General features: G+C 62.0%; 1 protein-coding gene across 12 annotated transcripts; it reads left to right on the top strand.

Moving 5' to 3' along the window:
* The first annotated feature begins 1,158 nt into the window (after window positions 1-1,158).
* SNED1 (sushi, nidogen and EGF like domains 1) lies at window positions 1,159-26,926 on the top strand. Of its 12 annotated transcripts, none has more exons than XM_080409054.1 (33): window positions 1,161-4,707; window positions 7,694-7,981; window positions 8,552-8,692; window positions 9,407-9,569; window positions 10,461-10,586; window positions 10,740-10,853; window positions 11,699-11,812; window positions 12,099-12,212; window positions 12,346-12,462; window positions 12,756-12,881; window positions 13,152-13,256; window positions 13,714-13,827; window positions 13,988-14,104; window positions 14,589-14,705; window positions 14,792-14,908; window positions 15,153-15,266; window positions 15,348-15,521; window positions 15,682-15,795; window positions 16,701-16,814; window positions 17,245-17,358; window positions 17,446-17,559; window positions 18,193-18,489; window positions 19,671-19,854; window positions 19,945-20,057; window positions 20,561-20,839; window positions 21,264-21,408; window positions 21,755-21,837; window positions 22,625-22,711; window positions 22,926-23,042; window positions 23,524-23,614; window positions 24,233-24,316; window positions 24,549-24,586; window positions 25,025-26,926. In XM_080409054.1, the coding sequence occupies exons 1-32, from the start codon at window positions 4,504-4,506 to the stop codon at window positions 24,583-24,585; spliced, it is 4,338 nt and encodes a 1,445-aa protein (XP_080265180.1). In that variant the 5' UTR covers window positions 1,161-4,503; the 3' UTR covers window position 24,586; window positions 25,025-26,926. The 12 variants fall into 12 exon arrangements, with proteins under 12 accessions (XP_080265188.1, XP_080265187.1, XP_080265180.1 ...); XM_080409064.1 differs by having other exon boundaries at window positions 1,162-4,707; window positions 18,427-18,489; XM_080409058.1 differs by having other exon boundaries at window positions 1,162-4,707; window positions 23,527-23,614.

Here is a 26,926-nt window from a genome sequence, read left to right as displayed (position 1 = left end):
GAGCCGCCCTTGGGTGAAGTGCTGCACCCCTGTCCTCCCCTGAGCTGCATGGTGGGGCTGGGAACTGGCACAGGGAGTGATCGAGTGGCAGCCGGGCCTCTTTAGGGCTGGCAGCACCCTCAGCATTTCAAAAGCTCAGCTTTGCAGTGCTGAGGTGAGAGCCTTGTGCTAGGGCTTCCCCCAGGGAATGAGATTTGCGTCCATCTGAATGGTCCCACATCCCCATTTGCACTGGTGTTACCAATTGTCAGCACAGCCACGGCTGACCTCCTGTGTCCCAGTGACACTGTGTCCTGGTGGCACCACATCCCCCCCACCAGCACCACTGAGAAGCCCTGAGCTGCTGGTGTGCAGGGAGGTGGAGGAACAGGCAGCGCCTCGAGATCCCCCAGCCCCATCTCCTGCTTGCTTCAGTTTCCCCTGGCTGGGGCAAGGCTGGGGACGTAATTGCCACCTAGTGATGACCCCGCTGCCACAGCTCAGCCAACCCACAGCCACTAAATGCCTTGGCCACAGGGTTTGGGGATGTCCCAGGGTGGCAGGGGGAGATGAGAGGGTGGGAGAGGGGAAGGGGTCCCCCATGTTCCCGTAGCCCGGTAGAGCCATGGGGCAGAGGCAAGCACTACTGCGTGCTTGGGCAGCGCGGGCAGGGTGGGAGCCGTGTGTTGCAGTAACCTCAGTCCTCCTGGCTGCCCTCCAGCCCCTTCCCACCACCCGCATTTATGCGTGTGATTTGTGTTCTTGCATTTTTTGAACCCAGGCCAGATAACGAGTTCAAACCCCTTCATTAAAACCTCCGCTCCCCCCCCCCCAGATGCCTGTGCACGTCCCTGGGCTACCTGGCTGCCTCACCCACCCCAGGGAGGGGGCTCCTGGGGCCGGCTCCCCCCTGCGGGAGGTGATGCTTGTGCTGTGCACATGTTCCGCATCCGCAGGGAACGCTCTCTGCGCTCAGCCTAATTAGCTGTAAGGGTGGGGGAGAGCCAAATCCAAACCATGTGCTGACCTGCAGGCCCCCCCCCCCCCCCCCCCCCCCCGAAAGCATCCATGCTGAATGCTCTCTGGATCATTAACAGCTCCCTGGGTCCTTTCCACACGTCCCCTCTGAAACGCATGGAGCCTTGAATGGGGTGGGGGTGGGGTGGGGGAGCACGGAAAGGGCTTTGTGCTCTTTCCCGATCATTTTCCATGGCTGCCTTTTGTGGGAGGCAGCAGGTGACCCTGGGGCTGTGAGCCAGGAGGAACTGTGGGCAGGCAACTGCCTGTAGATTTGGGGTAACCCCGGTGCTGTGATACCAGGGAGAGAGAGGCTTGGGGTCGGCCAAAGGATCTCCACCTCCATCCTTTGCTCCTGGAGGTGACATCCACCTCTTCCACCAGTGCAGCTTTGCAGTAGGCGAGCCTGTGCCACAGCGTGCCTGATGCCTGCTGGCCTCCGTAACCTGCTCGCTGGGTGCCTGCAGAGCCCGGGGGGAAGCACCATGTCCGAACACTGCTGGCACCCATGCCGAGGCGTTTTGCTGAGGAGCATCACTGGGAGCGGGTGCCAGGAAGGGCAGGGGAAGACTGGGATGAGCACCTGGGGTGCCCCCAGGATCTGCTTGGTCCTCACCCCAGCGTGACAGCCCACCAAACCCATCACCCAGGGTGGGCATGGGGGGTCCCAGCCCCATTTCGGAGGCCACCAAGAAGTTGGACACCCTAAACACAGCTACAGGTGGAGGAAAGGGGCATTTGCTTCTGGAGGGGAAGTGGGCGGTGGCGGCAGAGCTTGGCCAAACGGTGCGGGGATGGAAAAGGGCTGCTTCCCTCCACGCTCCTCCCAGCCTTCCCAGCACAGAGCCCGGCTTCGCAACGGCTTCAGCTCCTGGCCCAGAGGAAATGGCTGCTGGCTGGGGCCCACAGCTGTTTTCCCTGCTCCATTTGCTGCTTTCAATTTAACGTCCCAGTGAGCTGGACTGGGACAATGCAGGGGGAGCATTGCAGTGCTTTCCCGTGCGAAGCCTGCCTGGAAGAAAATCCTTCCCTCACGCCTGGGATGGCTGCTGGCAGGGCTGCTCACTGCTGCCTGCCCTGCCTGGCTCTGGAGGAAAAACCCGCTGGCAGCAACCCAGGATAGCCCCTGTGGGGATGCTGGCAGTGGGGGGCCAGGTGGGTGCCAGATGTCCCCATGTCTCTTGGGAGCTGTGCTGGCAGCGGGGCCTGGCGTGGCATGGCGTGGCATGGCGTGGCATGGCATGGCATAGCATGGCATGGCGTGGCAGCGCCAGGACACAGAGCTTTTGGGAGTGTGTGGCACAAGGTGGGTGCAACCCCCACCACAGGAGTGCAGGGCTCAGCCTCCTGGGTGCAAGGTGGCGGACTGCAACAGCCCAGAGGACCCCCACACCCAACATTGCTCCCCAGAAGAGAGGGGTCTCAGCTGACACCCCTAAGCTGTGAATGGGCTGCATGGAGGGGTGGCAGTGCCCCCGCTGTATCCCCCTGCCCTGGCATCCCCTGGGCTGGGGAAGGGGCGAGCAGCCTAATACCTTCCAGAAGATCAGCTGTAAATGGCTGGGGAGGGTAATTCATATCAAACTCATAAAGCCTTTATTAGTGTCTCGAGGGAGAAATCCGGATGTGGCCGCTTATTTATTTTGGATTTCACTTCCCCCCTCCCCCCCTCCCTTTCCTTTTAACACTTTCTTCCAGGAGATTTTTAAAGGGACAGGGACAACTCGCCGAGTTCGGCGGCAGGGCTGGGTGGGGGCTGGCAGTACGTAGGACCTTGGGTCCCGCCAAGGTGCTCTGGTGTCTCAAGGCGTTGGGCAGACCTCGTGGTCCGGCTTCGGGGCCCCTCTGATGGGGGGGGGGGGGAGGGGCAGGTCCTGGTGTGGCCAGGGGTTTTGGAGCTTTGGAGCCCCCGCAGCTCTGCCTTGGGTGCTGCATCCCTGCTGCCCGCAAGGTCCCCCCGGTGCCCAGCCTCACTGCCGGCCCCTCCCCCGTGCCTCAGTTTCCCCTTTCTGCAGAGAGGTGGTGATCCCACTCGGGATGGCCAGCGGCGTGGGGGCGAGGCTTTTGGGAGCACCCTCGCACCAATGACAGAGCTGGGCCCCCGGTGAGGCAGACTTTCCACGGCAGCATCTGCGGCTGGTCCTAACCCAGTCCCACTGTTGTTTGCTCCTCTGCTTCACTCTTTACATAATTTGTTCCTTGGCCCCTTTTCAAATGTGCCTTGCAATCGTTACAGCAGAGGATATTTATGCAGCGGGAGTGTGGAATAACACAGAAAACCTCTGGAGCCGGGGACCAGATTCCCGCGTCATCCCAGTGCCAGGAGCAGGCGACAGCCCTCCCTGGTTTGCAGGGACCCTGGATGGGGCCAGATGGGGTCCCCTCCCGGGCCCCCCGGCTGCGCCCAGGCCCCCCAGCTGCTCCTGCCAGGAACAGGTTGGGCACCGGGAGGCGAAGGGGCACCGAGCCCTTGGGGCGGCCGGACACCCCAACTCAGCACCTGCCTGGCACGCTGCAGGCAGCGCCCCCCGCTCGCTGTCAATGAACTACCAAAACCAGTGGTGCGTTTTAGTGGGGTCCCCTGGGGGGCAGCCCCCACAGTGCCCTGGGAAACTCGGGCTTTCTTGATAAAACCCTTTGCTGATGATAAATGTAGGGTGGGTGTGTTGTGGGTTGTTTTTTTTTTTTTCTCCAGCGGAGACAAAGAGGCCCTTGAGCCTAAAGCATAACTTAAAACATGGCATTCCTGAAAAGAATTTCCTGATAATATTTTTAGCACCTGAAAAAAAAAAAAAAAAGGGGAGGGGGGCAAAAAAAAGCAAATAACACTATTTTTTTTTCTCTTCCACTCTTTTTTCTTCTCCCCTCCAGCCCGCTGTTTTAAAGCAGCAGCGAGGAGCCGCTGCTGAACTGCAGCTGCGGGGAGCGGGGCAGCGGCTGGCCCCTGAGGGGCTCTGCACCCACGCCTGTATTGGGGCGGCGGCTGCTTCCCCCCCGTGGGCAGGGGGGAGGCGGAGGGTCCCTCCGCGGGGGCCGCCGGGGGGAGCGGCAGGGGGACCCTGCGGGGGGCGTTGAGGGCGGTAGCAGGGCAACCCTACGGGGCGCTGGCGGGGGGGGCGGGGGGACTTTACGGTGGGCGCTGCCGCCTCCGCTCCGCCCATCCCACCCCTGCCCCCGCGACATTTGCATGCCCCGCCCCTCCGCCCCCGCCCTCCCAGCGCGCGGGCCACCCATTGGCTGCCCGCCCGGGCTATGCAAATGTGCCGCGGCGGGGCGAGGCCAGCGGGGTGAAGGAGCGCGGCGGCGGCGCATCGAGCTGTAGCGGGCGCCTGGTTCGAGCCGCGGCCCCGCGCGCCCCGCCCCGCCCCGCGCGCCCCGCCCCGCGCAGCCGCCGCCGCCGCCGCCGCCGCCGCCTCTCAGCTCCGCGCCCGCCGGCGGGTGCCTTTCCCCCGTCATGCTGTGGTGGCCGGTGCCGGCGTGAGAGGCGAGCGGCGGGTCCTGGCGGCCATGCGGGGCCTGGCGGGCTGGGTCGTGCTGGTGGCCCTGGGCGAGTGGCTGTGGGCGGGCGGCGTGGTGCCCCTGGCCGACTTCTACCCCTTCGGGCCGGCACAGGGCGACGCCGCCACGCGGAAGCAGGACGACGGCGGCTCCGAGCTGCGGCCCCTCTCTGTCCCCTTCCCCTTCTTCGGCGCGGGCCACACCGGCCTCTATGTGAGTACCGGGGGCTGGGGGGGCGGCCTCCCCCGGGGCCTCCCGTTTCATTTTATGTATTTTCATTATTCTTAAAATACAGCCCTGCTTGGATGCGTCCAAGTGCATCCGAGTTTCCCCGGGGCTGTTGGGTGGTCCCCATGTAACTCGGGGCGTCAGCGGAATACCGGTGTGCTGACGGCGGAGGGGCGATGTGGCGGGGCTCGGAGGCACGCTGGCCATGCCGGAGCCCTGGCTTGGCGGCGCGGGGGCAGCCTCAGGGAGCGCAACAGGGGTCCCGGCCCTGGCGAGGGTCCCGGCCCCGCCGTGCTGGGGATGCCGGCTGAAGTGCTCGCCTGTAGCCGGGAGCCCCGAGCGCAGCCCTGGCTGGAGCCAGAAATTCCCTCGCCCGATGGGACTGGCCCACGCAGCGGGGTGCCGTGGGGGTCCCAGCGGCAGCGAGCAGGGCTGGGCGGGCGGGTGGGTGAGAGCTCGGAGCAGGCGTGTCGCGTCCCCCAGATGGCGGGTGTTCTGGGGAGGAGGTGGCGGGGCTCCGGGTGCCGTGCAGAATGAACACTGCTGCCCTTCGGGTTGTGTTGCAGCAGGCTCGGCCGGGCATTCAGCACATCCCGCTCCCTCTCCTCCCTGTGCCCGTCAGGATGGCTGGGCTTCTGCGGCCCCTGGCAGGGTGCTCCCTTGCAGCCCCCGAGCCACCTCGACTGCAGCCTGAGAACTCGAGTCACACCTGGACTGTCATGTCCCCCAAAAGTTAGAGGAGCAGCCTATCGTGTCCCCCATCGGGCAGAGGAGCAGCCCCGACTGCCTGGTTGTCCCCAGAGCATTTTGGGTGGTGCTGGCTCTGAACTCTTGCCTTTGCATCCTGGGGTGGAGTCCGTGCTCCCCCTGCCAGCTCCCACCTGGTGCAGTGAATCTTCCAGCATCCTTGTGCCTTCTCTTTTCCCTGGTTTGCTCTGGGCTGACTGACAATCCAGACCTGGCTGGTGGAGGAGAGGGCTCAGTATCACCTCAATGCCGTCTCAGACTTGTGCGTCATCCCACCACCTGGGCTAAGCGCAGGAGGTCCTTGGTCCTCTCTGGTGCCTTTCCCCTCCGCCCCCCCAATAAAAGTTGCCATTGGGTGGGGGGGATGTGGGCTTGGGGCTTAAGCAACAGTGGGAAGATAGAGGAGGCTGGGACAAGCCAGGTGATGTGATGGCCATTCCATACTGGATCTGCAGCACGGTTCTGGGTCTTGGAGGGGCTGCAGGGGTCAGAAGGCAGTGCATCCCCCTGGCTCTGCAGCACCAGCTCGTGGGCTCCCAGCATGGAGGTCTGTGTGGCAGGGCTGCTCCTCCCTGGGGAGCCGCTGTCCTGGGGGAGCTGGCACGGGGCTGTGCTCACCTGGAAACCTCTGTCCTCGAGGGCTGCCTTCAATCTCCCCCTCCTCCTTTGCAAAAACCAGCCACAATAAAAAAAGCCCTTCTTGGCTCCAGCTCTCTCCCATCTTGCTTTAATCAGGGGAAGAATGTTCCTCTGTGGACACTGTGGGGTTACGGAGGCTTTGGGAAACAGGAATCCTCTTCCCCTTAGTCACAGCAAGGACTGCCCTGTTGCATGGAGGGACTGGGGATCTTTCTCAGGGGCTGCATGGGACTTTCACAGTCCAATTGTCCCTGCCTGAGCATCCAGGCACCCTGGCTTCAGCGTGGCTCCTGGCAGGACACTGGCTCCTGGCTTCTTGTCAGCACGCAAGCGTGACACCACTGCCTGCCCCTGCCTGCTGTGTGCCAGGGCTGCGCTGTCTGCTTGAGAGCCTCTTGCCTGTACTGTGCCCTCCCTTTATCACCCTGCAGCCCAAGGGCTTGCCAGGCTGATGCTGCTGGTGCCAGGCATTGCACGCCAGGGAGCTCAGCTGGGGGGCTGTATGCCTCTGCCTGTCCTGCTGTTGCTTGCAGGCAGCACTGTGGGCAGGGGACCGAAGCTGCTGGGAGCCTCCTGCCCCGCTGGGTTGCTACTGCAGCAGGGATCTCTTCCTGGGAACATGGGGCTGAAGGCGAGAGTGTTTCCCTTTGATCCCTGCCCCTTCGCTCCCTGCTCAGGCAGCAGTGCAGGCAGGGTTTTCCTCCCCTTCCTCGCTCCCACTGCATCCCTGAGCCAGGAGGCAGCACTACTGGCAGCAGCATCCATTGTGCCCAGCTTCCTTCCCTGGACTGAGGGCTGCCTCTGCTATGTGTCCCTGGGCTGGGCATCCCAGGACCTTAATTGCCCCAGTTAATTAGCGCTGGGGAGAGCTTGGAGCTTGCAGTATCTCACCCCGGGTGTCTGGCATCCCCCACTTTAATGAGAGCAGCCTGTCGAGGCCCAGACAGCACAGGGGGCTTTGGATGGGATGGTGGCACTTGGTTACCTGGGGACCTGTTAACTCGCTCAGACTGCTGCATACCGGTGGATGGCTTGCTGCCCAGCAAGACTCCCCCTGTCCTGGGCTGGCGGCTGTCTGGCATGGGTACGACCCCCTCTGCCAGGGGGATGGCAGCAATGCTCAGCCCTAGACCCCAGCCCTGCAGGCTGCATGTCAGCTGTAAGAGAGCAGGGAGCAAGCGAAACAGCCCCTTGTCCCTGCCAATAGAGCATCGGTGTGAGCTGGCCAAGTGTGCTGGGCGCTGTTTGTTTAAAGCACCGGGGCTGCTGCAGTTTTCTCAGCTGTTCCCCCTTTCCCTGGCCCGGCCGCGGCGGAGAACAGGGCTGGGTTTGTTCGTGTGGCTGCCTCCCCACAGCCGCACTCCAGCAAGCGAGTGGCTGAGGCAGGGGGCTGCGGGTGCCGGGGCACGTCTCCGCTTCCAAAGGCAGGAAGGGGAAGCGCTCCAATATTTGTGGAAAGCGGGGGGTGGTGGTGGGTGGTGGTGGTGGTGGTGGGAAGGAATGGTGAAATGGAAAGTGCCTTTAAAACATGGATTCCTGCAGGAATCAGCTGTGGCAGCCCATTTCTTTCCCTCCCTCTCTGCAGGTGAACAACAATGGGATTATCTCGTTCTTGAAGGAGGTCTCCCAGTTCACCCCGGTGGCCTTCCCCATCTCCAAGGACCGGCGTGTGGTGGCGGCTTTCTGGGCAGATGTGGATAACCGGCGGGCAGGCGATGTGTATTACCGGGAGAGCACTGAACAGCCCATCTTGGAGAGAGCGAGCAGGGACATCGCACAGTATTTCCCCGAGTTCCCGGGGTTTTCTGCGCAGTGGGTGTTCATTGCCACCTGGTACCGAGTGACCTTCTTTGGGGGCAGTTCATTTTCGCCGGTGAGTAGGTGGGGCAAAGCGGCCATTAGTTTAGAGGTAGGGTTTTTTTGGGCATCCCACCGGAGCTTTGGTGCCTTTCATGGCAGCGGTGCTCCAGCTGCACATGGTATGGAGTTGTCAGTAGGGATAAGCCGACCCCAGTGGCTCTGTCGCGACACCTTGCCGTGACAGAGCAGCGCTGAGCTGGCAAGTCCAAACACTCCTCTTTGTGCCACGTGGAGGCTGCGTTCCCCTTCTTGGGCAGCAGCAGGACAGCATTTGCCTGCCTGCCTGGGCTGAGGAGTGGGTCGCATGTGGCATTTGGTGACTTTTTTCCAGAGGCCAAATAACCATGTTTCCTCCCCATTTTTCCCATTCCCCTGGGAGGAGAATAGAGTTGTTCGGCTGGCTGGGGTGCTGGGCCAGGGGAATCGCGACACCTTAGGATTAAAAATAATTAAACCCGACTGCCTTTTTTAGCAGAGGAGGACTGGGGCTGAAAGAAACACTCCTTTGCTAAATGCTTTCTCCATTTTATTTTCTGACCAGTTCGCCTGCCTGCTCACTGCTTTCTTCCCCTCCCTGCTGCAGGTAAACACTTTCCAGATTGTCCTCATCACGGATGGCAAGCTGTCCTTCACCATCTTCAACTATGAGTCCATCACCTGGACCACGGGTATGCACGCCAGCAGTGGGGGGGACTTTGCCGGGCTCGGCGGCATCGCAGCACAGGTAAGCGGCAAACACAGCCCCTAGAGCGCCCAGGTAGCCTATTCGCCCTGCAAGTTTGCAGTTCCTGGTTTGGTTTTTTTTTGAGGTGGAAAGCCTCCCTCTGCATTTTTTTTTTTTTTTTTAAAAAGTTCTTAAATATCTGTGTGTACTCTGGCTCCCAAAGCCGAGATCATACAGGGGGCTTTGTTGTCCTGAAACCACAGGTCTTTGCCTTGGCTGCTGCCTTGTAGTTCCTCTTCCTTCCTAACTTCAGCCTTTAAGAGCAGCTGCTATAGCCAGCATAGCTTTTGCTTGTATTTTTATTTAATCCTTGTGTGCGTTGTTGTGTTTAAGGGAAAAAAAGCCAACACCCGCACCCGCAAAACCACTAGTACCCGTTTGGATATGTGAATTTAGCGGCAGTTGATCTGTGCTTGGCCCCCTGCCTGCCAGCCTGCAGCAGGCAGGATGCTGCAGGTGGAGAGGAAGCAGATGGGTTTTGAATCCCAGGGGAGGGACCGTGCAGGCAGGGTGGCCACTTCACCCCCGTGCACCATCTGCTGTCCCAGCGTGTGGACAGGGCTGGGCGTTGGCTGGTGCTGTGTGGAATGGGACAGTTGGTCCGAGTGGTGCCGCCAGTGGTGCTGAGGGGCGAGAGACATGAGCCCTCAAGCTCCAGCCGCCTCCCTCTGTACACTAGTGATGTCTTGTTACCCTCTGCTGTTGTCCTCCCAGGCAGGTTTTAACGCTGGTGATGGAAAGCGCTACTTCAACATCCCTGGATCCCGCACCGATGACATCGCTGACGTGGAGATGACGACAAATGTGGGTATCCCCGGGCGCTGGGTGTTCAGAATCGATGATGCCCAGGTGCAAGTGGGGGGCTGCAGCAATACAAGTAAGAGGACAGCAGTTAGGTTTATTTAACTCCCAACCCAACCCCATACTGTTCTCCAGCCCCGTCTTTCCCTGCTTCAACCCCCACCTCCACGGGGTGGAGGAAACTGCTTGAAGGGCTTGGGGAGGGAGGGGAGGCAGCCATGGGGGGACTGTCCTCATTGCCTGCCGTGGTTGGGAATGGCACCCATGGGTGCCCTGGGGCTGGGAAGGGGCTGGGAGAGCAAATGGGGTGGGGAGGAAGACTTTTGAGATAAAAGAGCCTGCGGGGAGTGATTAGGGAGGCTGGGGAGGAGGTGATGGTGCCTAGGTGGGACCCCACTGGCAGGCAGGGCAGGGTGCAAGGGGCTGACACCCTTGGGGGATGCACACCTCCATAAGTCCTAGGAGGCTGGTGCCACCCTCCCCCACGGGGCCAGGGTGCCAGGGCTGAGCCACGCTCCCCACCCCAGGGGTCCTGACACCTTCCCCACGGAGCTGCTGGTCTCCGGTTCCTCGTCCCTGCTCCCCCCAGCCATCTTTTCCCACCTGTGATCTGCGCATGTCTCGCGTTACTGGTGGGTTTGCTGTACAGGGGCTCTGCCACCCCCTTTCCCTCTGTCTCGGGTGATAGGTGAAGGCACGTCATCTATGTCCCCTGGCTGGCAGGGCTGACCCTGTGCAGCCTCTCGCCCTTGCACATGAGGAATAAAACTGCCCCCCCTTGTCCCAGGGGAGCCTGTGAGGAGCAGACCCTGCCCCACCGTGAGGCAGGTGGCCCCCATGGGCTTCCCGAGCACCCCAGGGAGCTGGGCGGGCTCAGGGACAGACCCTGGCGCTGGTGTGGCTGGAAGGTGGTGGGTGAGCACTGCTGGGGCACAGGCTGACAGGGGGGCACTGCCTGTCCCCACAGCCTCTGTCTGCCTGACACTGCGGCCCTGCCTCAATGGGGGGAAGTGTATCGAGGACTGCATCACGGGGAACCCCTCCTACACCTGCTCCTGCCTGGCTGGCTTTACCGGGAAGAGGTGCCACGTCGGTGAGTGCCGGCCCCAAGCTCCCTCCCGGTATTTTGCCACGGGGAGCAGGTCTCGCTGCTGGCATGACCGCTGTATGCTGGCAGTCTGTCTGTCCCTCGGGTTGTCCCTGTCCCTGCCCTGAGCTCTTGCCCCAACCTGGGGCTCTGTTTCAGATGTGGATGAGTGTCTCTCCCACCCATGTCAGAACGGAGCCACCTGCCTCAACGGTGCTGGCAGCTTCAGCTGCAGGTGCCCGCTGGGCTTCAGAGGTGCCAGCTGTGAGACTGGTGAGTGCGGGGCTGCCGGCACAGCAGGGCTGGCTCTCTGCCACGCATGAAGAGCCGAGACCCCAGGCTCAGGGGGCACTGCTGCTCTTGGTGGGGGGGCTCTTTGAGACCAGGGCTGCTGCGGCAGCTGCTGGGCTCGAGCCGTTTGCAACAGCCGTCATGGATTTCAGCTTGCTGCAGGCAAAGGAAGCTTTGCTCTGGCCATGAGCCCTTCCTGCTGCTGGCAGCCCTCTCCGCTGAGGGCTCCGCTTAGCGCTGCTGCCAGCACTTCTTCCCACCACCACTCCCTCAGCGAGGAAAGCTGGCGATTAGTGCTTAAACAAGCCTCGGAGGCCCTGCTTTTGCAGGTGATGCTCTGGTCCCAAGCCCTTTGAAGCCAGTGGGGACTCTCCCAGTCCCTGGCAGAGGCCGTGGTGGCTGGTTTCCCCCTCCGCTGGCCTCCACCTGCTGGTGGAGGTGCCGCCAAAGCACTTGGCTCCCAGTGAGCCCCCCGCGCGGTGGTGGAGATGGTGAGCAGGGAGTTGACTTTTGGGGAATGGAGGGAGGGAGAAACGCCCAGTGCAGCACGATGGCACGATGGCATCCAAGAGGCGCAGGGGGATCGATGGCATCCAAGAGGCGCAGGGGGATCGAAGGGCTGAGCTGCCCAGGGAAGGGTTTTGGGAAGAGCCGTGCCTGGGGACATGGCTGTCTCCTGCCGGAGGGAGTGTTGATGGCTGTGAGCTGTGCTCTCTGCCCAGCCCTAGCATCACCCTGTGTGCAGACGATTCTGTGTGCTGGTCCTGTGCCTGAGTTGACACCCCCTCTTTTTTTTTTCTTTTTTTCTTCTTGGTGTCCCGCTGTAGAAGAGTCTCCATGTGAGAGCAGGGTGTGCCAGAACGGCGGGAGGTGCCAGGTGGTGAATGGAACAGCAGAGTGCTTGTGCCAGCCAGGGTACACGGGTGCAGACTGCCAGACAGGTGGGTGGCAGGAGCAGCCGTGGGTGGGGAGATGGTGGCGCTTCATGCCTTGACAAGCTGCCTTCCCACTGTGCTTCACTCCTGGCCAGAGTTTTGGGAGAGGAGCGCTCAATGTTGCCGGTGGTGCCGATTTTATTTATTTATTGATTGATTTTTCTTCCCCTGCCTTCCCCGACTGTGGCTTTCTGCCTCCTGAGCATCGTTCAGGATGGGAGGCAGCGGGTGAACCGACAGCCCGGCAGTGCCTGCGTGTGGCCTGACAGCTTCTCCTGACCTCCCCTTGCAGAGGTGAATGAGTGTGAGTCCAGCCCGTGCCTGAACGGTGGGCACTGTGTTGACCTGGTCAATAACTACACTTGTATGTGCCTGGAGCCTTTCGTGGGACAGCGCTGTGAGACAGGTGCCTGCTTCTGCCTGCACCCCAGGACCACCCATGCCAGGGACTGTGTCCCCCATGCTCTGTTGGCTGTCACAGTCCCCCTCTCAGGGCCAGTGATGTGCTCATCACTTGCACGCTTGCTTTCCCTGCCCAGACTCGTCTTCCTGCGAGGACCGGAGCTGCCGGAACCGTCAGACGTGCAACTACATCCGCCCCGGCCGCTACATCTGCACCTGCTCCCCAGGTTATTACGGCAACAACTGCCAGTACGGTGAGTGGAGACGCTCAGCCTAGCCCAGGAGCTGGTTTTGGGGGAGCCAGGCAGCAAGAGGCAAATGGCTAAAAAGGGCCTATGGCAGCTGTAGGCACCGCCAAAAGCTGGCGGGCAGCTTATGCAGAGGGGTTGTGGTGCTGCTGAGATGGAGTTCGTTCCGGTGGGTGCTCGGCAATGTCAGGGTCTCCAGCATGAAGCTAGGCTAGACTGGCTCTGCCCAGCCCCCGGGACAGGGGATGTTCCACCCTCAGGCCGGGATGGCTCTGGCTCAGCCTCCCCCTTCCCCACAGGTGGGCCCCGTGTGCCCGGTGCCTGCCTCTCCCACCCGTGCCAGAACGCAGGCAGCTGCCTGGAGACGGAGCAGGGCTATGTCTGCGAATGCCAGCAGGGCTACACTGGGCAAGACTGTCGAGACAGTGAGTACTGGGGGGTGTCTCTGGGAGTGTGTGGCATCTCTAGGGGAGCCCTCGTGCTCCTGAGAAGGGGAAGCAGCAGCCCTAGAGAATCCTGTTCAGGGCTCCTGGACTAAAGAGCGGGTCCATCCCACTGAAGGAGACCATGCCTGGGGGGTTCATGGCTTCTGCCCACCTGAGCCCCTCCCATGGGTGGTATCTGGCAAGGCTGCTTGGCTGTCCCAGTCCCGCAAGCAGGAGGGTCCTGGGAAGCTCCCGTCTCGTGTCTTGCAGAGCTCTCGGAAGGCTGCGAGTGCCGCAACGGGGGCAGTTGTCTGGAAGGGAATGTTACCATCTGCCAGTGCCCACCTGGCTTTTTTGGTCTCCTCTGTGAATTCGGTAGGTGAAAGCTTCTTGTTCACTGTCGTTGCACCCTCTCTGGGATGCTTGAGCCAAGCAGGCTGCAGGCAAGCAAGGAGACTGTCTGTGCCTGAACCTACGGCAGTACCGGGGGCACGTGCTAAATTTGAGCTTGGAAATACTGTCCCCTAGTGAGGAGGCAATGCTTCCATCTCCATCGCTCCCCCTTGAGACATGCGGCTCCCAGCCCCTGGCCCCATCTTGGCTCCCCTGGGTAGGGAGGGAACCACAGTCTTTGTACGCTTCCACCCTGCAGCTTGTGGGGCATCCAGGCTGGCCCTTGCCATTTGCACTGTCTGTGGTGTGGGGTACATAAGGTCCCTCCTGTCTCATCAGACCCTGCAAAGTTAGGAGACTCCTGTTTCTGGCCAGGCAGCTGGCTGGGTGTCTTCCTGCCACTGGCTGACGGAGGCTGGCGCTGGCCATGTGTTTGCAGAAGTCACCACCACACCGTGCAACATGAACACGCAGTGCCCGGACGGCGGGTATTGCATGGAGTATGGTGGGAGCTACCTCTGCGTCTGCCACACTGACTACGGCACCAACCACAGTAAGTTTCTCGTCCATGGGCATGCAGGACCATCCCCAGGGAAGGACACTTGGCAGGGGCTGGAAGGGCGAGCAGGGTTATAACCATCATCAGCCGGGGAACAGCCCTTGCACCCCTGGTTGTACGTGCTCGGTGACGCCCTGTGTGCTTGGCTTTGCAGCGATGCCATCCCCCTGCGACTCTGAGCCCTGCCTGAATGGGGGGTCCTGTGAGGTTCACGACGACTCGTACACCTGCGAATGTCCTCGAGGCTTCCTTGGCAAGCACTGTGAGAAAGGTATCCACGTGGAGCTCCCTGCCAGCCCCAGGACCTGGCAGAGGGTGGGAGAAGAGCTTGGACCCTCGTGGGAGATGGGTGGCTGCTTGCTGAACTGCAGCTGGGAGTGGGTTATCCCATCCCGTCCCATCCTGCAGGGTGGAGGGAGGATTGCATGGCTCCCTTCACAGTCCCTGACAGTCAGTCAGCCGATGTAGTTGTTGTGTTTCCTTGTGCAACACCATCTGTGTTGGAGTTTTTACGTGCCTGAGCTTCTGGCCTCAGGAGCAGCCACCTGTCCCGCGCCCCACCCCCCCCCCCCCGGCAGCCCTGGTGTGCATCTGCTGGGATGTTGTTTTGCAGTATTGCTGAGCCCAGGGCTGTGAGGCCCAGGTGTGCTCGGCTTTGCAACAGCAAGGGATTTGGCAGGCCGCTGGCAGGAGGAGGTGGCTCTCGGTGTGCCTGCGGCAGTGGGTGACCCCTGCTTTTGGCACTCTCTCTGCAGCCAAGCCACGGCTCTGCAGCACGGGGCCCTGTCGCAACGGGGGCACCTGCAGGGAGGCGGATGGCGAGTACCACTGCACCTGCCCTTACCGCTTCACCGGCAAGCACTGCGAGATCGGTACGGCCCCCTGGCCCCCACCCGGGGAGGAGAGGTGGCAGTTGTCCCACTCGCTTGCTCAGCTCCCGCCTACCCTCTGCCCCCAGGTAAGCCGGACCCCTGCGCTTCAGGGCCCTGCCAGAATGGGGGCACCTGCTTCCATTACATCGGCAAGTACAAGTGTGACTGTCCCCCAGGCTACGCCGGCCGGCACTGCGAGATTGGTGGGTGTAAGCAGGATGTGCCAGGGCTGGGGCTGCCTGGGGAGGGGATGGGACAGCTGGTAGAGCTGACAGCCATGGCAGCAGCAGGCGAGCCTCGCTGCTTGCTTTGAACCCCCCTCCCCGTAATTTGGAGTGCTTCGACTCTTCCTTGCTGGAGGGCAGGGCAGCACTGCTGGAGGGGGAAGGGGGGTGGCTCTGGTTCCTGGGCTCTGTCAGCTCTGCAGTTTGCTGCGCTTTCTTCTAGTGCCCTCCCCGTGCCTCCTTAGTCCCTGCGAGAATGGCGCTACTTGCGAGGACCTTGGCGGGAGCTATACTTGCACGTGCCCAGTGGGCTATGTAGGGAAGCACTGCCAGTCTGGTAAGGGTCCTGTGCTGCCCCTGCTAGCCAGGGGCTCGGGGTGCTTCTGCAGGCCCCCCTCACCCCCCTATCTCTCCCCAGAGGTTGACTGCGGTGTCCCCAGTGAGGTGAAGCATGCCCAGGCCTCTTTCAACTCCACCAGGGTGGGCTCGCTGGCTGAATACCAGTGTGAGCTGGGCTATGCCCTCAGCCAGCACAACCACCCACGCGTCTGCCACTTGCCAGGCATCTGGAGTGACCCCCCCGAATGTGATGGTGAGGAGTGGCCAAGTTCTGCGGTGATGTCCCAGTGGGCTGTGGTCACAACCATGGCTTGGTGACCCCAGGACACATACTTTGGTCCTAACGCCGCTGGGGACCCCTGCCCAGCATTCATAGCTCTCACCTTGTCTCTCCCCTGCCCAAATGCCTGCAGAGATTGATGAGTGCTGGTCCCAGCCCTGCCTGAACGGTGGCCAGTGCAAGGACCGCATCGCTGGCTTCCTGTGCCTGTGTGAGCCGGGTTACGTGGGCCACCGCTGCGAGTCAGGTGAGAGACTGTGCCAGGAATGCTTCGGCGCTGCCGCAGGTGGCCATAGCAAACCCTGCTTCACCTGCCAGCCCCCGGGGAACAACCCCCACGGTCAGGAGCTGGGTTGCCTGCAGTTGCATGCACTGGCTTCGGTCCTCTGTGCTCAGATCAGTCTGTAGCGAGGGCTTCTCTCCAAGAGCTCCCAGCCAGCTGTGGGGTGAGCCAGTGGGGAGATGCTGCTTCTGGTCGGGGCTGCAGGGGCAGGTGTGCTACTTGCGTCCTCCCACAAGTGGATGCTGTGTGGGCATCCCCCATCGCTGAGGGGGCAGTGGCTTCTGATGCATGCTAAGCCTGTGCAGACAAGCCCTCGATCTCGGGATCTGGGTAGGAAGTGCACTGCATGGTTCCAAAGCTGTCAGCTAAGACCGGGGAGGAAATTCAGCTTGAGGCTGCACATCTTTGGCTGCCCTGTGCTCCTGCTCCTGTGTATGCATGTGGTTGTGGTTGCGTGTGGGTGCTCATTGAAGGGGTAATGGGCAGCTTCAGGGCTGGTGGGACTCTGGCAGGCATCTCTAGCCCAGCTCCTCAGGGCCTGGCAGAGGACAGTGGTGACGGAAGGTGGGATACCTGCCAGGGGTTAGAGGAGGGGACATGCTGCAGGCACCCTATGGGACCTCTTGGCACAGCCCTACACTGCCAGGTGTCCCTGAGTGCATTTCCTCATGGCCAGCTCCCAACGCAGCCCCTGCGGAGGGGCAGGTGTGGGGCAGTGGGCTCCCAACGGCCCTAGGGCTGTTCCTGGCCAGTGGGCTTTGGGGTAGCAAGTGATGTGGGGAGGGTCTGCACCCTGTAGGAGAAGTGCTGCCTCTCTGAGCCCCCTGTCTCGGGCTGAGCTGGCACTCTTTCCTCCCATAACTCCCCAGATGTTGACGAATGCCATTCAGAACCCTGCAAGAATGGAGGGACCTGCCGGGACCTCCCTGGGTCTTTCGCTTGCTACTGTCCTGAGGGCTTTGTGGGGACACAGTGTGAGACAGGTAGGGACCCACCCTTACCAGGGTGGCAGGAGGCTGGGCTGTGGGCCGCAGCATGTGGCCAGGACTGGCACCGAGCCAGGCAGCTGGTCAGCTCTTGGGGACCTTGACCCTGAGCCATTGCTCCGTGTGCTTGGTGCCTCGTGCACCTCCTGGCCTCTGGTGCTGGGGGCAGAGCTGAAACCGATCCAGTGGGGAGGGAGCAAGGAAACAAGGTGTCTGCTGGTGATGCCCTTTTGAAGGCATCCACCCCTTGCCAGGGGATGCGGTGACCGTGGCGCTTGGGTGGGGTTCTGGGCCCAGGTGGGCTGCACTGAGCCCCAGTCTGCATGTCTGTCCTGCTGCCCCCTCGGAGGGGCTGTTTCTCGCCTGCGGGGCTGGCTGCTGGCACGCTGGGGGCCCCTGCTCACTGCTGGCCTCCCCCTGCCTCCAGAAGTGGACGCCTGTGAGTCGGGCCCTTGCCGAAACGGAGGGGAGTGTGAGAGCTATGGGGGCTCCTACCTCTGCGTATGCCCGGAGGGTTTCTTCGGCTACCACTGCGAGACAGGTGAGGCGGGCAGGGCAGCTCGGTGCTGGGCGGCCCCTGGGCCAGCCGGCACTGCTAACACCGCTGGGCCCGGCACCTCTCCCACAGCCAGCGACCCGTGCTTCTCCAGCCCCTGCGGGAGCAGAGGCTACTGCCTGCCCGGCAATGGCACCCACAGCTGCACCTGCAAAGTCAGCTACACAGGCAAGAGCTGCGAAAAAGGTAAAGGCCCTCATCAGCGGCACCAGGACATGGCATGGGGCTCGACACTGACCTGGCAGTGGCCACCACCTACATGGGGCTTGACGCCATCCGGGACCAGCAGCTCTCCTTGAGGCAGGCAGGGCTGGGGCCTTGTCTCCATGGGGGGCAGCCCGGGCCCCACCGATGCTGCAGGCAGGTGCTGGTGTGTTGAGCTGCTGCTGGAGGTGCCAGGCTTGGCGTGAGGACACTGGGGACGGGTGTCCCTGGCCCCCAGCAGCGATGGCAATCCCTCGGATGCCCTCAGGAGGGGAGGCTGAGGCGCCCGAGGGAAGCCTCTCGTGGCCAGCACTGGCTTCTGTGTGGTCTTTGGCCCGTCTTGCTGGCGCCCCAATCCTGGCAGGTGCTGGCAAATACCTGGCCACCGGTGCTGCTGGGTTGCAGTGGCGGGGAGCGCTGCTGGTGCCCTGACTCCTCCTGCGCCTGCCAGGCCCGTGGTAGCTGGTGCCTGCAGGGCTCCTGCTGGGCGCACTGAGGGAGAGAGAGCAAGGGCCCCATCTTCCATTGCTGCCGCTCTGCCTCTTGCTGCCGGGGTCTGTTCTCTAAAGATTCATGGCGTTACCTCTCCCCTTTGCTTTTGCCCACACCCTGAAGAATTGCTGCCACCAACCTCATTAAAGGTGGAAAGGGTGGAGGACACTGGTGTATTGATTTCTTGGCACCCACCTGAGGACGCAGCTGCCAGGCAACTCATTGACGGCTACGCCGTGACGTACGTATCCCTCGACGGCTCTTACCGCAGGACAGATTTTGTGGACCGAAGTCGTTCTGCCCACCAATTGCGGGCACTAGCCTCCGGCAGAGCCTACAATATTTCTGTCTTTTCAGTCAAACGCAACGTGAACAACAAGAATGATATCAGCAGGCCCATCATGCTCACCACGCGCACTAGTGAGTAGTGTCCCAGGGGGACTCGCGGTTGTGAGCACACGCAGCCCCTGCAGTGCCGGGGCTTGTGCCTCTTCCTCCCCGCCGCCGGCTCCAGCCACAGCCCAGCCTGGTGTCAGACCCTGGTGGGTTTGGTGGCGCAGATCCTAAAATCCAGCTGGGAGTCTTTGGAAAGCGCTTGGCACAGAGGCTTGCTGTTCTCTCTGCTGTGAGTAAAAGGGGACCAAACCCCCCAAGGCTCACTGGACCCCTGCCCAGGGGCTGGTAAGGGAGCCGGCAGCGGGGACCGCTCCCGGATCCTGTTCATCAAAGCCAGGCTGCGCCCACCACACCAGTTACTTCTTGACACTGGACCTGGGGTAGCACACATCCCTGGTGCTGTGGGGCTGAGCTGGAGGAAGCCCCCGTGCTGGGTAGCGGGGCCCCATGGGCAAGTCATCCCCGCATCCTGCCCAGCCTGGTGTGGGGGTGTGCCAGGGTGGGCAAGGGCTGGCAGGACCTCTGCTCCACAGGTGGAGGGCAGGAGGCTTGGTGAGGCCTCCGGGGGCAGGGCACGAGCAGGCGGCACAGCTGAGGTTCTGGTTCTGCGTTCTAGGGCAGGTGGATGTAGAAATGGAGCGCAAACTGAGAATGGAGGGGATTAGACCTAGAAAAGTGCCCTCTGAAGAGAGAAGGGGGTGGTGGGAGAAGCCCCTGGGCCAGATCTGCCCCCCCCAGCAGGCTGCAGCTGAGTGAGGGCAGGGGGAGAAGGCAATGGTGACACTGGGCAGGGCAAGGGCCTTTGCCCCCAGCCACAGTCTTGGGAGGCCCTGAGCCGGGGCCAGAGGCAGTGAGATCTGGGCTGTGCGGTGGGCTCAGGGCCAGGGCCAGGCACTGCAGTCCCTCTGGAGCTGGTAGCAGGGGATTGGAGCCAGTCCACTGAGGACGGTCCCAGTGGTGCCGTGGCTGGCGTGAGGCCTTGTAGGCAGGCAGACAGGTGTGCATCCCACCTGCCCGCACCCCTGCTCCCGGACAGTGGTATAGGGGGTGTGAGTTTGGTGGGGTAGGTGGTGCTGAGCTGTTCCCGCTGGGGAAGCGAATGCAAAGGGACAGGCAGGACCCACCTTGCAGGGGCATGGGGAAGGGACAGGGTGACCCACAGTGACCAGTGGTTGACCACAGACTTCTGTACTTGCTCCGGCCAGGACCGCGTCCGGTGGAAGGCTTTGAGATCACAAACGTGACGGCCAGCGCCATCACGGTGCAGTGGGCTCTCCACCGGGTCAAGCACTCCACTGTCAGTAGGGTGCGTGTCTCCATCCACCAGCCAGGAGACCTGGCAGACCGCACCGTGGAGCTGAACAGCAGCGTGGCCAAGTACACCTTCCTGTGAGTGGGGCAGCAGGCGGGCGCGGGGCCAGGTGGCCCTCTGAGGCTGCCCAGCCTCACCCCTTCCCACCCTGCCTTCCTCTCCTGCAGGGACCTGCAGCCAGGAGAGAGGTACATTGTCCATGTCACGACACTGAGCGGCCTGGGGACAGAAGACCACCCCTCAGAGAGCCTGGCCACAGCCCCCTTCCATGTGTGGACGAGTGAGTGGGGTTGCCTTCGCTGCCCCCGTGCCGTGGCAGGGGCCCAGGGGTTTAGCAGGCGCAGGGCAGGTGCGGCTCAAGGCCCGCAGGAAAGCCGCAGGGAGGGGGGGCTGCAGGGGCGGGCGGCCCGGCTGGGCAGCACGGCGGGCAGGAGGCACGCAGGCAGGAGGGGGCAGCGCGTGTCCTCCCTGGCCAGGTGCTGTTTGCTGCTGAAGACCGGCGTGAGCTCGGCCCCACGTGGGGCGCACACGGGCCTGACTCAGCCCTTGCTGTAAGGCAGGTGGAGGGCAGGGACCGGAGCTGGGGGTGCGCCCGCCCGCCCAGCGCCGAGCATCCTCCGGGCACATCGCGCGGCTGGGGCCGAGCCGAGGGCTGGCTGGGGCGTGGCTAGGCAAGCTGGGGGCGTGGCTTGCTTGCAAAGCGGTGTGTGGGCGAGCCGGGCCGTCGCCGTTCAAGGACACCAGTGCTGACCCTTTTTTCTCCCCACCTCCTGCCTGCCCCAGGGCCTCTCCCCCCGCAAAACCTCACTGCCTCCCGCGTCACTGCCACCTCCGTGTCCATGGCATGGGAGCAGCCGCCCGCCGGTGCCGTGGAGGGGTACATCATCAACGTTACCACTGCTCAGAGTGTGAAGAGCCGCTACGTGCCCAACGGGAAGCTCGTGTCCTACACAGTGCGGGACCTGCTCCCTGGGCAGCGGTACCGCCTGTCCGTGACAGCTGTGCAGAACACGGAGCAAGGCCAAGTGCACAGTGAGCCCATCCACCTCTACGTCGCCACCTGTGAGTGCCTAGCTTGCCAGGGCTGGGGTGCTGCCGGTTTGCTGCAGCATGAGAGATTGACTGGCTAACAGAGAATCAGGGCAGGGCGTAGGAAACCAGTTGACCAACAGAATAATGAGTCCGCAGGGACCTGCTGCCCCAGAAGCAGGTGCCTGCAGCAGGCTGCGGGGGCAGGACACAAGTCCCCTGCAAAGGGAGGTGGGGGTGGCGGGGTTCCACCTCTGTTAGCAGAGGGCAGATGCGGAGTTACAGCTCAGTGGGGCTTCACGGGGACAGGCACTTGCAGCCCAGGTGTGTGGAGAGTGTGCATAGGTCCCCAGACAGCCCTAAAAGGCAGCCTGGGGATGAGGGGAGAGGCAGAGAGTTGCATTGCTGTGCTGACTCGGGGCCTGCTCCCTGCTAAGCCTAATAATTTGGTCTGCAGTGCAGAGGGATGGGGCTCCAGAGAGACGGTGGAGCCAAACTGGACACCCCCGGGTCCTGCGCAACAGGCTGCCCCCAGCTTTCCTGCCTGAACTGCGCTTGCTAGCAGATCATGACGCAGCTGAGGAGCCCTCATCAGCCCCCAGGTAGGCACTGCTCCATCACTCCTGGTTCTTCCACTAGCACTTGGCCCAGGCACTGGGCTGAGCACAGCCCCTTTTTCCAGCTCCCCTGTCTGGGCGCGCACAGGGTCAAGCCATGCTCCTGCTGGGTTGCAGCCTCTTGCCCACCTGCTGGGGTCCTGAGCCAGGCAGGCCCTTGCCCGGTGAGCAGGCCCCCTCATGTTGCCCACAGCTGAGCCTACAGTGCTTGCACCAAAGCCTGATGCCACCAGCGAGTGCTTTATCCAGCTGCTTCCAGCCATAGCACATGGGGTGGCTGCGGCCTGGGGAACCTGCAGTGCCCTGTACCCTCATGGCTCTCCTGTCCCAGGTTCACCGAGCTGGTGGATGGCAGAGGGAGGATCAGCGCCAGGTTCAGCACTGCGCTGGGCAAATCCATCACTGTGAAGACGCGTAAGAGCTCTGCTGCCTTTCTGGCCCGTTCCTGTCACCCAGTGCCCTCTGTTAGGCCTCCCCCCAGGGACAGGGTGGCAGCTGGGCAGGCTGCTGTAGGGCTGGGGGAGCCACAGGGGAGGGCAGAGCCCTCCCATCTCTCCCTGGGCAAACAAACCTCTGCCCTGCTTCTAGACCCTTGCCCAGGGAGAGGGGTAACGCACAGCTGGTTGGGGAGCCCAGCTCTTGCTGATGGGAGGCAGTGCTGGCTGCAGCAGGGGCTGGCCTTCTCCCCTGCCAGCAGCTGCAGGAGCCCAGGCAGTGACCCTGCAGCCCTCCAGTACAGCCTCTGCCTGCCCAGCAGCCTGACACCCCCATGCCCCCAGCCCCAAGCACAGCCTCGCAATCGAGGAGAGCACCTGGACAAGAAGCCCCTTGCTAGCCCAGGCCCAGCCCCCTATTTGTCATCCCCATAATACCAGGGATGCAAGTGCCGGCCCGAGATATATCCTACCAGGCCTGGGACCCCCACCTCCACCGTGGGGTGGGGAGGGGGCCAAGCACACCTGATGGCAGCTTGCCGCACATCTCTCTTCTGCCCCTGCCTCCGCAGGGTTCCATGTCCCACAGATGCCCAGGAAGGGCAGGGTGGTCACCCTAATTCTATGGGGTGCCAACTGGGAAGGGCTAAACCACTGCCTGAGGCCTGACCAGCCCCCTTGTGCTGGAGCAGGCTGAATCCCATCAGAGGGGCAGCCTTTGGATCTGGCCCCAGCTGGATGTGACATTTGACCCTCTTGTTTCCCAGAGCCGGAGGCTCCAGTGAAGCTGGAGAATGTGGAGGTGTCCAGCCAGGGCAGTCTGGCACTGCAGCTGCACAAGGCAAAGAGCAAGAGTAAGTCCAGAGGGAGCCACAGGAGCAGCAGGGACTCAGCTGAGGCCCCACAAGCAGGCAGGGCGTTTGGCACCAGCCTGCCCTCTTTGTTGCTGCCCTTTTGGGAGATGCACAAGGGTCACACAGTGTGGTCCCCAGGAGCACCCTGGTATGCCAGGGGGTGGGTAGGGCTGTGTCCTGGCCCCAGGGTCTGACAGCCATATGTGGTTTGCAGGTGAGGGGCAGAACTGCTCCACGAACCCCTGCAGGAACGGAGGCACCTGCAGCAGAAATGCTGAGTCCTACCACTGTGACTGCCGCGCAGGATTCAAGGGCCGGCTCTGTGAGCTGGGTGAGTGCTGCGCTGCTGCTGGAGGGCTGAGCTCCCTCCGGCAGGTGGATGGCATGTGCCCAGCCTGGCAGCAATCCCAGCCACGGATCCCGCAGGGTGCAGGTCAAGGAGTACACCCTGTCAGCACCCAGCTCGTCCTGGCCGAGGGGCTCCCACCATGCCTAGGCTCCAGTAGAGAGGGCTGTGCTCTGCCGGCTGCAGAGAGAGGGGCTGGGCTCCACTCTTGCCAGTTGAGGCAGATCTGGGAGTGCAGGTCTGCTCCCCGCTCCTGGCCAAGACCTCTGCCTCTGCCAGGCTCGTGTCCTGCCCACTATAGTGAGGCTGGGGGCTCTGCTGCTGCCAGCGGGTCAGCTCTGTTGAGCCTGGCCCTCCAGGAGAGCAGAGGGGAAGCCGGGGGGACTTACCAGCCCCTTGCCACAGGACACAGGCAGGCAGGGCCAGAGATGGGCTTGTTGATAGCTCCCCTCTCCTATTCCCCAAGCAGCTTGCAAGAACGTGCCACACTCGTGCACACGGCTGTACTCGGAAACCAAGTCATTCCCCGTGTGGGAAGGAGGCACCTGCCACTACTTGTGAGTACTGCCTGCGGGTTGTGCTCCCCCCTTCCTCTTGTGGTCAGAGCCAGGGATGTCTCCCTGCAGCTCGACTCTGGGGAGGGGAGCGCATGCGTGAGGCTGTCTCAGACTCTGGCTGGCAGCTGCCAGGTGGCTGCAGCTGCCCCCTCCCCAGCACAGGCTGAGCAGCCTCATGTGCCCTCGAGCCCCCGGGGCTGCCCTGCCAGCTGCGTGTCAGGGCAGGGCGCTGCTGAAATGCCAGCCCCGTAGCAGTGTTAGCCACCTACGTGACAGCAAGTTTGGATTTTGTGTGTGTGACCCCCAGGCAGCAGCAGATCCCCTGCCTACTGCCTCCCCATCTGCAAGCAGAGGGCCAGGGCCAGCCCTCCTGCAGCATCAGAGCGTGGGGGCCTCTGCTGTGACCCCCGCCCCTCCCCAGCCGTCCCGTGATGGAGGCGCAGGGGGCCTGGCTATGTGCTGCCAGCCCTCAGACACAGCAGGCTCAGCCCCATTCCTGCTAAGGCTGGCTACCACAGTCTGGAAGGAAACGGAGGAGGCCCCCAGACTCCCACCTTGCACTTATAAAAGCGAATCTGTCCCCGTTATTCCCTAGAACTCACCTCTGTGTGTGTGTAGGTACAGGAGAGTCTACAAGGTACACCAGGACATCTGCTACAAGGAGAGCTGCGAGAGCACCAGTTCTGAGAAGACAACCAGCAGGTACGGCTGGCAGCGTACTGAGTGCACTGTCCTGTGGCCAGGGGTGGGAGGATGCAGCTCGGCAGTGTCACCCCACACACGAGGGGGTGCTTAGGCTGGGGGCGGACTGCAGGCACCCTGTGCAGAACAGAGCATGAGGAGCGCATGACCCTGGCTTAGATGCTGGCTCAGCATGCCCACCCTCCCTCCCTGTGAGCGCTGGCTGACGGTGCTCTCTTCCCTTCTCTTTCAGAAAACCAAGCAACGGTCACACACTGAAGAAGCCGTAGAGTAAGTACCTGCTCCAGGCCCTCCTCAGCTGCAGGCAGGGGCAGTTCCTGCCTGTGGCTGTGCGCATCTCTGTGCAGGGAGCTGGGGAGGAGGCCGGAGGCCAGAGCACAGCCCAGGCTCATGCTGCCACGTTGAGGGCGTGCGGGGGCTCTCCAGCTGCTGTGCTTGTCAGGCTTGGGCATGCAGCTGATGGCTCCTGGTCACAGCTGGGTTGGAGGAGCAGGGGCGATGGTCTGCTTCCCTGCAGCTCTGCAGCCCCATGAACAAGTGATTTCTGCACAAAAAGGGCCCAAGCGTTGCCTGCCTGAGCAAGGCAAAGGCTGGAACCCCGGAGGGGGCAGGTCCCCTTCTCCCAGCCTGAGACAGGTGCAGAGGGTGGGAAGAGGCAGCGGTGGGGAACTCTGCACATCAGCTCATTCTCCTCCTGCTCCTTCACAGGGTTCAAAGCAGTAGAAGCTTCATCTTTCCACATCTAAGGGCTTTTTAAAACACCAGGAAGATCAGATCTGCTCACTGGGTTGAACACAGCAGGGGAACCTTCTTGCCTGGCATCAGCCTCTCCCTCTCCTCCAGCCCGTTAGGCACATGCAGCTGGATCGGCACGCCAAGCAGCAGTCCCTTCCCTCCGCCGGACCAGCACTGCCTTTGCTCTGGCTTGCCTTACTCTGGCCGCCTCTCTGCCCCCGAGGAGCTGAGCACCAGTGTACTGCAGCAGCCCCCTGAGGGTCCAGCCCCACTTGGTCCCTCCCAGCCACTCTGCACAAGTGACAGGCTCCCAGCTCTGCTCAGGCATCAGTGGGGCTGACCCCAGCTCCCTGCCAACAGCATCTGTACCAACCTGCTTCTGTAATCCAAGGTTATAAATTACCTATAACCCCCAAATACAACAGATACAACAAATATAATGCAGACCAAAAAGCCTTAGCTATCACCTGGAAGGTGGCCCACAACAGTCTGGTTGGAGAAGACCTTCCCTATGTAGATGGACTTGGAAATGGTGAGCAGCCCCCCTGAGCAGTGAAGTGTGGGCAGTGGGGGCACATCCCTGTCTCCTCTGCTCTAGTGGGGCACGTTTGGGCAGCTTCTACTGCCTGCCTTTTCTTCTTTGCTTTGTAAACAATCCCTGGTTTTAACCAAACTTCCAGCTCGGAAAGCAATATAGCACCTAGAAAGAATTTTAAAAGCGATGTGTAGGGTGAAGTTCATCAGCTGAGGTGTAACACCATGCTTGTTCTGACACTAATCACCTCCAAGCCAGTGCAGGGCACGTCATGGGCTCAGTGAGGAAGCGAGCTCTGTTGCCATCCTGTTTGCATTCCCTGTGGCACCGTGTGGTGCTGAGGTGCCAGCACTGTTTGTGGAGGAGAGAATCGGCATGCACGCGGTGGCTGTCCAACAGCTGTGGCAGGGCAGACAAGGAAAAAGTGTAGCTTAGAAACGTTCCTAGTTTTTGTGAGTTTGTATGACAACACTAGTTAAGCATAGATTTGTGTATTAATGTACACAGTGTATATTATAAATTAATATCTACCAGAGATATATTGTAGTTACGGTATAGAGTGTTATTTCCCCAGCAGTGTGGGGGGCATCCTCGCGGGGCAGCCTTCCCCTCCCGCGAGCGTCGCAGAGCGCTTTGTTGTTCAGCCATGCATGTTGAGCTGCAGCTCAGAAGATGCTCTTGGAGCAGAACAGGTGCAGGAGCTTTGGGGAGCAGCCTGACAGTGCTTGTCCCAGAGAAGCAGCTGCCAAGGCATCTGGCAGCAGCCTGGGAGCGGCAGGGACAATGTGAAGCCACAACCAGCAGGCCGGTGCAACGCTCCCCTCCTGCGCAGGCTCTAGCTCTTCTCCCAGAGGAGAACTAAGAGTCCGAGATGGCGACACACGCCTCGTTTTCCTCCAAGGCTGCCTGACCCTGCTCCAGCCCCCTGCCGCAAGGGCACAGGAAGAAACTAGCCCTTGCCTGGAAGAGCAGGGTGAGGGGAAAGCCAGAACAGCCTCTGCTATCCACAAGGGAGGGGAGGTTTGGGGGCTGCAGGTTTGCACCCCTGCCTTGGCAGCCACAAGGCCAGCGCCAAGGCGGGCTGTGAAGGTGGGCACAGCCCTGCCACAGGACAGCGCTGGGTCAGTGCCACCCCCAGATCAGTCAGTGCTGCTGGAGGGCCTGTCCCTGCAGCCATGGGCTGCGTGGCTCTGCTGCGAGCCGGCACAGCAGCCTGCTGCCTCCCTCCCGGCCCACGACCAGCACAGCATGTAATGCAGCCAGAGGGTTTTAACCTAGCCTTGGAAATGAATTAGTTATTTTGGTTTGGTTTTGTTTGTTTGTTGGTTGTTTGTTTTTTT

Source organism: Falco punctatus (assembly GCF_963210335.1).
Source record: "Falco punctatus genome assembly, chromosome: 13".
Taxonomy (NCBI): domain Eukaryota; kingdom Metazoa; phylum Chordata; class Aves; order Falconiformes; family Falconidae; genus Falco; species Falco punctatus.
Note: the sequence above shows the minus strand (reverse complement) of the source record. Positions and strands in the feature narration are given on the sequence as shown.

What these genes read in the sequence shown, in the direction of transcription:
- SNED1 (XM_080409054.1), top strand. Translation starts at nt 4,504, where the DNA reads ATGCGGGGCCTGGCGGGCTGGGTCGTGCTGGTGGCCCTGGGCGAGTGG. An exon ending in GGGGGGCTGCAGCAATACAA is followed by an intron (nt 9,570 to 10,460) that starts GTAAGAGGACAG and finishes CTGTCCCCACAG; the next exon opens with CCTCTGTCTGCCTGACACTG. An exon ending in GTGGCCAAGTACACCTTCCT is followed by an intron (nt 19,855 to 19,944) that starts GTGAGTGGGGCA and finishes CCTCTCCTGCAG; the next exon opens with GGACCTGCAGCCAGGAGAGA.